The sequence below is a fragment of the Astyanax mexicanus genome, chromosome 19 (genome assembly GCF_023375975.1).
Source record: "Astyanax mexicanus isolate ESR-SI-001 chromosome 19, AstMex3_surface, whole genome shotgun sequence".
Taxonomy (NCBI): domain Eukaryota; kingdom Metazoa; phylum Chordata; class Actinopteri; order Characiformes; family Acestrorhamphidae; genus Astyanax; species Astyanax mexicanus.
In genome coordinates this window covers 30,753,480-30,765,677 of record NC_064426.1, presented here as the reverse complement: position 1 = coordinate 30,765,677, position 12,198 = coordinate 30,753,480, and the positions used below count along the sequence as shown (strand labels likewise).

The following is a 12,198-nucleotide window of genomic DNA, read 5'->3' as shown; positions in this document are numbered from 1 at the left end:
AAAGTAAAATTTACACAAATTTAGATATTTGAAGTGGTCTTAGGATCAACATATAATAACATTAGAGATGCATGAAAATAACATTTTGACTGACCAAAACCGAAGTTTTTTTTCTTCAGGTTTTTTTTTTTTTTTTGCAACGTTTTCCACTATTTAGTAGGGTAAATAGCATAATTTTTTTCCATTGCTTTACTTATACGTAATACTTATTCCAGTCAAAAATGTGTAATGAGAGAGAGAGAGAGATAGATGCACACAGAGAAATGCAGCCATAATTTTAAGCATGCAAACGCTAAGGTTCACTACACCATGTATCTTTCTTTAAGGAAACACTTAAAATAGTCATTATTCTGTATCTTTTTTTGTCTTTTCAGTAGTTTGGCTTGAGCAAGAAAGTTGTTTATTTAGCCAATTTTTTTGGTTGCCAAATATTTGATGCATCTCTAAATAAAATTCTAATAAAATCATGGTAATAATAATAGTAAGACAAATACATTGCACTAATGACAACAATTCAAAGTTAAATGGTTGATTATGTGCCAGCTGAGTTTATTCTTTTTTTTTCTTGTCAGCACAAATGCATGCTTGTGTTGTCTTCAACACATTAATTTATCAAATGTAATATCCCCCTATGTATGACAGAGTTTAAAGAATGAAGTGTACTGAAGTGTTTGGGTATATGTGCATCCTGCAGAACTCTCCATCATCCTGCCCTTATGCAGTGCCTGGCCCAGTGCACGGAGGTGACGCCCTATCTGCTGATAATGGAATACTGTCCCCTGGTAAATCTCCCTCCTTCCAATCACACACACACACATGCACACATTCACGCTCACACACACACACACATACACACACATGCATGCATTCACTCATACACACGCCTTGTTCCTCCAGAGCTGGGGTTACAATGTACAATGTAATGTTCTGAATAAATAACCACTGTTGGCTTTGCATTCCTTGCACAGCCTCTGCATACTTTAAGGGCCTGCAAGCTCCCTCTGCTGGCTGATCTTATCAAGCAGCTAAGCTCAATTCCAGCAGCATTGACAAACAAACAGTAGTATTAAAAAAAATACACTTCAGGCCATCCAAATCCGAATGGCAGTGGATTACAGCTGATCTCTTGATTAAGGATAAGCACTTCTTTATACTCGCTTTTGGCTTCTTTTTTTTTTTTTAGGGCGATGTTAAGGGATATCTGCGCAGCTGCCGAGCTGCAGACTCAGCCACCCCCGACCCTTTGATCCTCCAGCGAATGGCATGTGAAATTGCCTCTGGACTTCTGTACCTCCACAAACATAATTACATTCACAGGTGAGGATACACAGTCAGCTTTTCTCTTATTTCTTTTTTTTTTTTTGTGGATTTCAGCCTCTCGGTTCTGGTCTCTTCCAGTAACAATATCCTGGTGCTGCCTGAGTGCCTCTCACAGACTCCAGCATCAGTGATTTTGTTGCTGGGGGTGAACCCTCCATCGTCGGAAGCCCTGAAAAGCATGTAAAGCGTTAAGAGAACTGGAATAAATTGAGTAAATTGAGTGTGATTGAATGAATGAATGAATAAATGAGTAAATAAATGCATCATGTCCATGTTTGCCTGTTTCCAACTTTCTCGCTTCCTCAGTGACCTGGCGCTCAGGAACTGCCTGCTCAGTCCAGAGATGACGGTGAAGATCGGAGACTACGGCCTCTCCCACAGCAGGTACAAGGTCAGTCCGCAATGGGTTCGGTGTGTCTGCAAAGTTATCATGCTGATCATGATGATTCGCTTTGGAAGGTAAAAAAAAAATATATATATATATATATATGTATATATAATTCAGATAAACTCTGACATGTATTTATTATTTAAAATAAACATAACAACCTACATTTATTTCTTAAAGTAATAGAAGAGAAAATATATAACACTACTACCAGGCAACAAATCACACATGTTGCCCCAAATTTGTTGCTCTGTCCTGTATATGTACAAAGAAGCATCATTTGTTGGGCCAGTCAGTTAAAAAAATTTACTTTACTGTGTATTAAATTGTATGTATTTGAGAATTTTTATTGATTTTTCCCTTTTTTGCAACTGCTTGTCGATTTTTGACAAATCAGCTCTACATATTAGTGCATCTCAAAAATCATTGAAAAGTTACATTATTTCAGTAATTCAGTTCAAAATGTGAAACTCATTATATATATATATATATATATATATATATATATATATATATATATATATATATTATATATATATATATATATAATGAGTTTCACATTTTCCATATATATATATATATATATATATATATATATATATATATATATATATATATATATATATATATATATGTATATGTATCGCACACAGTGGACCAACACCAGCAGATGTTCCAGCAGGACTTGTCACACTGCCCACACAGCCAAAAGTACCAATTGGTCTTTTACAATATTCTAATTTCCTGAGACACTGACTCTTGGGTTTTCATTGGCTGTAAGCCATAATTATCAAAAATAAAAAGTAAACGATTAAAATAGATTACTGTGTGTTTAATACATCTATATAATATGAGTTTTACATTTTGAACTGAATTAGTAACTTGGAGTAAAGTAACTTTTCAATTATATAAAAATTTATTTGAGATGCACTAGTATCATGCCTTCCCATAGGAAATGACTGGTTGCCTGTTGATAAAACATTCAATATAATTTGAAATGTAATATGCTCACAATTATGGAACTTAATCAGCTATGCAAGATACAGTGTATTGAGAACCTGGAATTATCACATTGAAAGTTGTGTACAGACATTAAGAGTGATTATCAGTATCCAGTAGTCCAATATTGGCAAAAATCACTGGATCAATTTTTAGAAAATAATAGAATCTGGTAACAAACGAGAGAAGGTGGTATTATGTCACTCCTAATTGAAATTATTCAAATTAATTATCACTAAATATCTTTATGCTTCTGTCTTTACTAGGACGACTATTTTGTGACGGCAGATCAGATTTGGGTGCCTCTGCGATGGATTGCCCCAGAACTCATTGACGAGGTTCATGGCAACTTGCTAGTGGTGGACCAGACCAAAGCCAGTAACGTCTGGTAGGAAAAGCCTTGTTTGCTTAAAAAAATGGCGTCCTATTAGGATCACTCACGGGTAAATTCCATAGCTCCAACAAACACCAACATTAGCCACTGTTTTCTGACATCATAGGTCACTGGGCGTGACAATCTGGGAGCTGTTTGAGCTTGGAAACCAGCCATACCGACACTACTCTGACAGACAGGTGTTGACTTACGCAGTGAAAGAGCAGCAGCTGAAGCTGCCAAAGCCTTTGCTGAAAGTGCCGCTGTCGGACCGCTGGTGAGTCATCTCAGCTCCTGAGTCATCCATAATCACTACCAACACAGCTAGTGACCTGTCGTCTTCTCCACACCGCCCAGTCAGTGCTCCCCCCCCCCCCTTCTCCAACTGCAAACGTCAATGCATCTCACCACAGGTATCAGCCAACTATTCATCAGTTATTCCTGAAATTAATACAACCTAAATAGTCAATGCATTTCCACTCATAGCTTCCCCCCAGTGGTCATTCCATTTTCTCGCTGGTATGGCTAACAAATCAATATTTCTGAGGTCCAGCATGGTCAGTCATTACTTTTCTTCCTCCACAGCCCCATCAGTCTTGCACTTAGCCTTCCCTGGATGTTTGTAGTCATTAATTCTGGACCTGCACATTACCGTCCATTTAATAAAGAGCAATTGAACATACTACCATAGCAAATGCTCTTCTTGCACCTAGAAAACAGAAACTGACCCTATTTTAAAATGCACAGCTGCTTTGTTTCATGTCCAAACTATACATTGCACACTCCACATTGATATGAATTTCCACAACAAGCACTTCTGGTTTCTTATGTATACCAAAAGTTCAAATGTTTGTGGACATGCCATTCAGAAACTTTAAGTTTCACTCATTGCTGACACTGAAATATGTGCAAAAGTATGCAGATAATACTATTCTAGTACTTGTGGAAAAGCAATACTAGCAATAGAATATAACTCTCTGTACCTGTCATCCTCACAGCAAATCAATCCTCCAAAATCTAGTAGCAAGCCTTTCCTGGACAGTCCTGGACACAGTTACTCCAACAAAAGCTAGATAAACTCTTTCTAATAGCCTTAATTTCAGTAGAAACAATATGTAAGCCAGTGTTCCTATACATTTGTCCTTATACTCTTAGGGGGAGAGGAATGCACTGATGTGTCAAATTTAAGGTTTCAATTATTATCTTTGCAAGAACACAGGATGGTTGAGAAACTTGTATTCTGCCTCTCATCATGTCTAACTGTTGATTTAGTGTGCTCATCATCTGGCTCTCATCTGTAGTTGGGCGATTTGTTGTCCGTCTTTGTTTTGTAGGAAACTGACCAATGAAAACTAAGAAAATTACATAGTTAATGCAGCCTTCCAGTTAAACTTGCTTCTTTAGCAAAGCAAACAATCAGGCGTCATCAAGGCGTGATGGAAATCTCAGATCATATTCATAGCCTAGTAACTCTGTCTGAGAGTCAAATACTGCGCTTTATTATCACGAATATTTTAATGAACACATTGACAACCTTGTAAAACAGTGTTTTATTACTTGTGTATGAACAGGTATGAAGTTATGCAGTTCTGCTGGCTCCAGCCAGAGCAGAGGCCCGTGGCAGAGGAGGTTCACCTCCTGCTGAACTACCTGTGCGCTAAGGGCACCAGCGAGACAGAGGAGGACTTCGAGAAACGTTGGAACTCCCTCAGACCCAGCCTAGGTTCCAGTGGTTCCCACAGAACCCCGACAGCATCTGAGGTAGCCTCGTCTACTTCCTCCTTCCCTCTGCTAGAGCACTTCTCCACGGCTGACGGCTTCCAGTCGGAGAATGGAGATGACATACTGACAGTCACTGAGACTAGCCATGGGCTCAACTTTGAGTACAAGTGGGAGCAGGCAAGAGCTGAGCAGCCCTACTGCTCATCTGCCAGTGGGCCTCTAGGAAGGAGCAATCCCCATTACCAAGATATCTATTATCCTGTCAACAGTTCTGCAGGAAGCTGCAAAAGGGACAGTGTCACTCTGGGAGTTTCCCCATCATATTATGAGTCAGATCACCCAGGGGTCGTGCCGGTGCTGAGCGCCCACAGTCCATCCGTGAGCAGTGAGTACTACATCCGCATTGAGGAACCTGTAGAGTGCAATATTAATCTGGAGGAGGGAACTCTTGACTACAGTCCAGGAGTCGAAGCCAGCAGTAGATGCTGTTCCACAAATGACCTGAAAAGTCCCACAGAGGCTCAAACAAATACATACTGGTCAGCAGCAAAAGACTCTAAAAACAGTGCCAACGATTCAGATGGTAGCCCGCCTATTTCCCTCACTTTGGAGCCAGTCCATAGAGAAACTCTAAGCCCTTTAGAATCTGTAGGTCAATCAACTCAATACTTCTCCCCCAGTGACAGAGACAGATTCCACTGTGAACAGTCAGTCCTAACAGAAACTCATCTTGGGTCTGGGAATTGCCACTATACAGGGGTACAAGAGAGCCCCCATGGTGTGTCTTGGTCACTGAGCAGCCCTAGTCTAGGACACTGTGACCCTTTCCTTGAGGCCAGCCAAAGAACTGCAGAGAAAAGTATGGCAAACGAGACCTATTACGACATGATGGGCAACCTGCAAAAGCATGTTGTCAGGCCACACTATATGAGCATCGATGTTGAAGCTGGCGATGGCCTTCTTATGGGTGCGGCTGATCCTGAGGATGACAACAATCTGTTTGCAGACAATGAAGCCACTAACTGGACCTCAAACCACTCGGCAAATAATAACAGCCTAAATGCTGATGGCAGACAATCCAGGGGTTTCCATGACACCTACCTTGATTTGCACCATACCACACCTTCCTCTCATATACAAAATTCAAGGCCAAGGACAATATCAACAACAGCAGCACGGGACAACTCAAGTACCACAAGTATCCCCTTCCAAACTCTCAATCCACAATCGTATCTGGAGGCCACAGGAAACAACTCGTCCACCATTGACATTCCATATGCAGATTCAGAATGTGGGTCATACATTCGCCTCTGCTGTGAGGACAGTAGGGAGGTAGAGTCATCCGCTAAATTTCCTTCAGCCCAAGAAAACTACCAAATAATTCACCCGGCACAGAAGAGCAAACCTCATTTGCATGTCAGAGAGAATCCCGTACACCTCCCAGTAGGGGGTTACACTAGTACGAGCGCAGCTGTCTCTCTTTCAGCAGAGACGGCAATGATTCAACAGGAACTCTTCACCGACAGAAGCACAAGCCCTGCACAAGACATAACCCTGCGACCGGAGGGTCCTACTGCATTCAACGGGAAGAAGATTTCCCCATGCTCCAAGGCTTTGTCTGAGTCAGTCTCTGAGTGCATTCATACAGGGGACAGTTGGGTGGAGCCCGGCTGCTCCAGTATTAGCCTTGTGGACATTGATGACTGCAGTGATGAAGACATCACTGACCTTACTGCTGGTATGTTTCCAGACTCTCCTGTAGACTACGCGGAAGTAGGCGAAGTTAACCTGGCGCAAAGCTGTGACTCTGAAAACATTATTGACCTTGCATCAAGTAGCAGTCCATCTGAGGCCTTCAGTCCAGATGCCTACCACATGTCCATCCACCCAAAATCGCTGGACAGTGGCTACGACACAGAGAACAATGAGTCTCCTGAGTTTGTCTTGAAAGACCTGGATGGGATGCCAGTCCTGAGTACCAGCGTGGAATCAGAGTGTGAAATGGTCCTCCAGATGGACCTTGAAGATGTTGAGGATGTAGTCGTGACCCCTGCTTGCAAAGGTAAGCTGCAATTGACAAGTCTGGGAGAAAGAAACCAGTACAGGGACTCTGCCTATTTTTCAGACTATGACGCAGAGAACGATAAAAGTCCCTGTGATGGAGGAAGCGCCTTTTTTGATAATCAAGTGGAAGATGAAGTGTTTGGGCAAAAACCTACAAAAGACACCGCTCTCAGAAAGACTGGGAAAGAGCGGGGTTTCCCGGTGAGCCAAAGGGAGGAGGCCTATCATTTCACAAGACTCACAGATTGCACAGATGATGCTGTGCTCAGTGCCAAGCAGTTGTGTCTAGAGAAGAAGATGAACACAGGCTCTGATCTAGCGTCAGCTCCTGCATCAGCTCCAGGGATCAACATGCTTTCCCCTTTTCCACCTGAGATGGGAGGCTGTTTGACCAAGGAACCTGCTCCAGATGATGGACTTGGGCTAGAATCTGAACACTCTGGAGAAGATCCGGCTTCGGAATGCTGCTCCAACACAGCCTCTGAAGGCTCGTCTACAACACAGGAAGCAACAGCGATGGAGGACCAAGCGAACGGCTCCACCAAGGACTTCTCATCTGCGGAGTCGCTAGGTTCAGACTCCACAATTGTAGAGTTTAGCCGGGAGATCGTGGACGAAGCTGATCTTGAGGATTGTGAGAACGGAGAAGATCAGGAGGAGCAGAGTGAAGGTGAGCCGGTGGAAGGGGGCAGCATAGTGCAGGCACTTTTGAGAGTGAAGCGTGACAGTTCTCTGGACAACATTTTACCTGCCTTACCAGAGGACCTGGACATACCGGCACCCCTAGGGAATGGCGAGGAAGCAGACGAGGATGACACTGATGACAGTGATGAGTCTGATGAAGAGCTGCGAAGCTACAGTGTTCAAGATCAGGATGAGGAGAGCGAGGAAGAGTTCACAACCGTGCCCGTGGTGGTCAGTGATCGGAGTAGTGCTAGTCATCTGCGTAGCCTCCTCAAAATGCCAACACTGCTCACTCAGTCGTTTTGTGACGAGTTGGAGCCCAAGAAAAAAGCTGTCTCGTTCTTTGATGACGTCACAGTGTTCTTGTTTGATCAGGTCAGTTGGTATTAAGTATAGCAATCTTAATTAATGCACATAGTACTGAATAGATAACGCCAACACTCGTCGTTTTGCAGGAGAGCCCTACAGGAGAACTAGCGGAATACACCTTTCCACCAGGGACAGAAGCCAACGGCCAGGCTGCAGATGATGAACAGCTGCAAACACAAAATCGAGTCAGTGCCTCTGAAAATTCCACCGATGGAAATGCCTCAGAAGAAGGTAAGCGTTATGGAAATAAATCCATAAGTATTCATAAATATCCTAAAAAAAGTTCCTATCAAATGCACATTACACTGACACTGATTCTAGGATAGAAGTTTGCTAGTTGATCGTGAAGTTTTACCTCAGTGGTGGCCTTAGAGCAACACCAAAATCTGTATAAGTTGTGAGGTGTTATCATCATTAACGTGAGGCTAAATATGTGTGAATTTGAGCAATGCCTGAATAATGGGTGCCAGATGGATGGGACATTCTATTTCATATGACAAAAAAAAAAAACAGCATAGTAGACATTACCACCCACAGTGGACAGTGCAGTGGATCGTAGGTAATCGTGACTGGTGGTGTCTGGCTAGAATTGTCCTTGCAAACAGACAATTGTCTGGCATAAATCACACAATTGACATTAAATGCAGGAGCCCCACACACACATCCTACAGGTCAGTGAAGTGTTCTTCAGCTTTTATGGGACATGGCAAAAGTCATGGGACACGACACTAGTACGATGTCAGTTTATTTAGGTTATGCCTTTGTATAAACAAGCATCTGTAAAATATCTTCACGTAAAAACTTTTAAGGTAATAATATTAACAGTACTAATACATTTTATCTCAATGGTCAGGTGGATCGTTTGAATGGGAGGAAGACTTTCCCAGTCCTTCATCATTAGAACCTGCCTCTGATGGTATCAGCACACCCCCTAACTCTCCAGTCAAGTCTCCTGAAGAGAAACCAGCACCCCAGTTCTCCCGCTTTAGTGTTTCCCGTTTCTCCATTACACAGGTGTCTGACTCGGACATGGATACCGTTGGAGGTCAGTAGCAATTAGCTACAGTTGCATTGCAAATGTTTGGGCACCCTTGGCCAAATTACATTTTGTATTTTCTTTTTTTTTTTCCCAAATTGAGAAGTAGTGAAAAAAAAGCAACTGCAGCACATCTTGATGCACATCTGTAGCATCAAAAAATTTAAGTCCTTCATTTTGAAAAGTTGCGACACCTTATATGGTCAGTGTATATAGCAGCAGAAATCATTGCCTCCAAACACTTTTTGTAGCAAATAAGACTTTTAGTTCATGCAGTAGGATTTTTTTTCCCGCTCTTTTTTCAGAAGGCCTGATTTTTTAATAAGATTATCTTTCACAGCCTTGCACGATAGGATAAAACTCTTGCACCCGGACTACAATTGGTAAAACAGGAGGACCAGTGAGTTTTTAGGTTTTCTCGTCACTTGATATTAGGTTTTTAAGCCTCTGTTTTTAGGTTAAAGTAACTATTTTGTGAAACCAAGACAGCAGAAGCAGTCGTCATAAAAAAAACACTAATGAATGTGCATACCTGTAGCTGCCATTATAATCACTCCTTTAATCAGCCCACGTGATCATCTTTTCTTCGCTGATTTAAATTTTATTTTTCCTGATGTCATTCTCCCAGCTGGAGGTTCATCTGGAGATGAATTTGTATTTCCTACGTCGAGGACTTGGAGGTTCAGTAGCTCCTCCATTTCCACTCGCTGTTGTGTTTTACGTCGATCTCTGTAGAAATGCACGCCCAAAGTGTAATTATGGTGCGTGGCAGTGGACAAATAGCTATTTTATTAAATGCGAGCTGGCGAAACTCAGAGATGTGAGTCCGGACGGGACAAAAATTACCGGAAGTCCATGGAGTTCAGAGAAAACAGTAGGTAATTCAGCCTATAATATTCTCAGAGGACGTCTGAGAAAAAAACATACATGGTCGTTCCGGATGGGAATAAAATTACAGAGAACCCTTCATAAAAGAGATTACCACCCCAGGACCCTCTGAGAAACTATTACTGTCCGGATAGGGCTATAGAAAACATCATTGTTCTGTCTTTTTACCTAAAACCTTTTCTGCTAAGCCTAATTATTATTTTCGTTCCTTTTTTTGCATTTGTAGTATACACATTTTTGCTAATTTGTCTTTTTATTTTTCTGTTATGTTCATAACTTACATATAAACACATGTTCACACAGGAAACGGCATGGATGGAGATCGGGAGTGAAATTCCAGCTGGGAAACAGAAAGGACAGCAAATCCAGAATTCTGGCCTGAACGGGCTGTAGATTCTCTTTCTTGTTTTTTTAAATGTCCTGGACGAGGGGTCCTCTGAATCCGATATCCTTTTCGGACACAGTGCCTCATACTGTAGTGGAATGACATTAGCCTTCCTTCCTTCCTTCCTTCCTTATTTTTGTCCCTAGACAGGTGGCAGTAGTGTGACATAGTCTGATAAGGACAACAACAGATAAAAGAGGAGAAAAAAATAAGTCTATATATATCAGAAGAATTTTATTATGTATGTATTACAAAAATAATATATAAGAAGATAACTTATTTGCAACATTCAGTATCAACACTCTCATACTGCAACAAATCATTTTTTACAAACTGTAGCAACCATAGAAGGTGTTAGATCCATTCCTGCACTGCTGATTGGCTTGCGGTGCTTCATTTGATCACTCATTCCTTCAGATCTTCCAGATACCAGTGTGGGAGTCAGTAGGCTTTGGGAAAGCGGGTGTAGGTGTGGTGGGTGCCCAAATAAGCCAGAAACAAACGCCTTCCAACAAACCAACAAACCCTTTGGATTCTGGATGAAATCCGTAGTCGTTAATGGAGGCCATTATGGAGGCTTCTGGCTGCTTTAAGCTAAGATGTCGTAGCTCAGGTAAATCGTATGGATCTTAAGGATTGGTACAAGACAAATTGGTACATATGGAATCAGTCAAAGTCTTAAATCTTAAACCACTTCACAAGGACGCTCCTGTCTTGACATATCTTCTATCTCACTGTAGACCCCTCCCCAAACCTTTGTGCTGCTATATACGTTTTGAAGACAAGGCAAAGATTAAGTACAGTGAATGCACTTTCTTGAAACCTGGAGGTCATGTGCATATTAGGGCGTTTTCACACCTAAAAAAAAAAAAAAAAAGTCATGTCCAGTGTCTGAACCAAGCTGTGTCTGTTACATTTACGTGTATTTACATGTAGCTTTTCTACGTTTTGTAATTGACAATTCTTGATTGATTTGTTGATTGGCAGGTTAAGAGAAAGTGTTTGGCAAGTTGCACTTCTATGTGTTGTACCGAATTCAACTCCATCCATCACACAGCAGAATGATCGTAACAGGTCTCTCATATTTCTTTTTTCCTGTTTAGAAATAAGGGTTAGTCTACAGTTACAGTAGATACAGGAATCACTGCTGCGTGATGAACGTACACACGAAGGGAAGCCCGATTTCAGCCCAGCACCAGTTCTTTTTTCTTCTACTTTTGTTTAATAGGCAACGACAGACTGCCTCAGCTTTCTGTAATTGATCTGAAAATCTGGGCCATTTATTATACAGCTCTGGAAAAAAAAATAAGACACCACCTAAAAATGATGAGTTTCTTTGATTTGACCAAATTGAAAACCTCTGGAATATAATCAAGAGGGAGATGGATGATCACAAGCCATCAAACCAAGCTGAACTTCTTGAATTTTTGCACCAGGTGTGGCATAAAGTTATCCAAAAGCAGTGTGTAAGACTGGTGGAGGAGAACATGCCAAGATGTGATTAAAAACCAGGGTTATTCCACCAAATATGGATTTCTGAACTTTTAAAATTTTATGAATATAAACTTTTTTTTTTTTTTGCATTATTTAAGGTCTGAAAGCTCAGCATCTTTTTTATTCATCTTTATTTCAGCCATTTCTCATTTTATGCAAATAAATGTTCTAAATGACACGTTTTATATGGAATTTGGAAGAAATCATTTTACTCAAACATATAGCACAATCAAAGAAACTGATTCAGAAACTGAAGCTGTCTCTTCCCCCCCCCCCCCCACCCCCCCCAGCTCTGTATACTGTACATTTGGTCCGGTACACTGTCTATACTTCACATTGATTGGTTTGTAGAAAGATGAGCATCGGAAGCCAGAGTGAGTTGCCTTTTCAGGTGTTGTGCTGAATTCTGCCTCTCTGCCAGAATTGGATTCTTTGACCTTCACAGGCAGTTCTTTTCTTCTCCATCACACAAAAGA

At 41.4% G+C, this 12,198-nt stretch overlaps 1 protein-coding gene across 3 annotated transcripts in view; it reads left to right on the top strand.

Moving 5' to 3' along the window:
- Window positions 1–11,907, top strand: part of aatka (apoptosis-associated tyrosine kinase a) — a 74,024-nt gene extending 62,117 nt beyond the window's left edge. For 2 of the 3 annotated variants that reach the window (XM_022673436.2, XM_022673430.2), the window contains exons 6-14: window positions 695–782; window positions 1,184–1,317; window positions 1,627–1,711; window positions 2,974–3,095; window positions 3,208–3,357; window positions 4,652–7,925; window positions 8,006–8,150; window positions 8,773–8,964; window positions 10,147–11,907. In XM_022673436.2, the coding sequence (XP_022529157.2) occupies window positions 695–782; window positions 1,184–1,317; window positions 1,627–1,711; window positions 2,974–3,095; window positions 3,208–3,357; window positions 4,652–7,925; window positions 8,006–8,150; window positions 8,773–8,964; window positions 10,147–10,175 (4,219 nt within the window). In that variant the 3' untranslated portion in view covers window positions 10,176–11,907. Of the gene's footprint in view, window positions 1–694; window positions 783–1,183; window positions 1,318–1,626; window positions 1,780–2,973; window positions 3,096–3,207; window positions 3,358–4,651; window positions 7,926–8,005; window positions 8,151–8,772; window positions 8,965–10,146 lie in introns of those variants that run through there. The other variant, XM_049468220.1, reaches the window with a different exon arrangement.
- The last annotated feature ends 291 nt before the right edge of the window (window positions 11,908–12,198 follow it).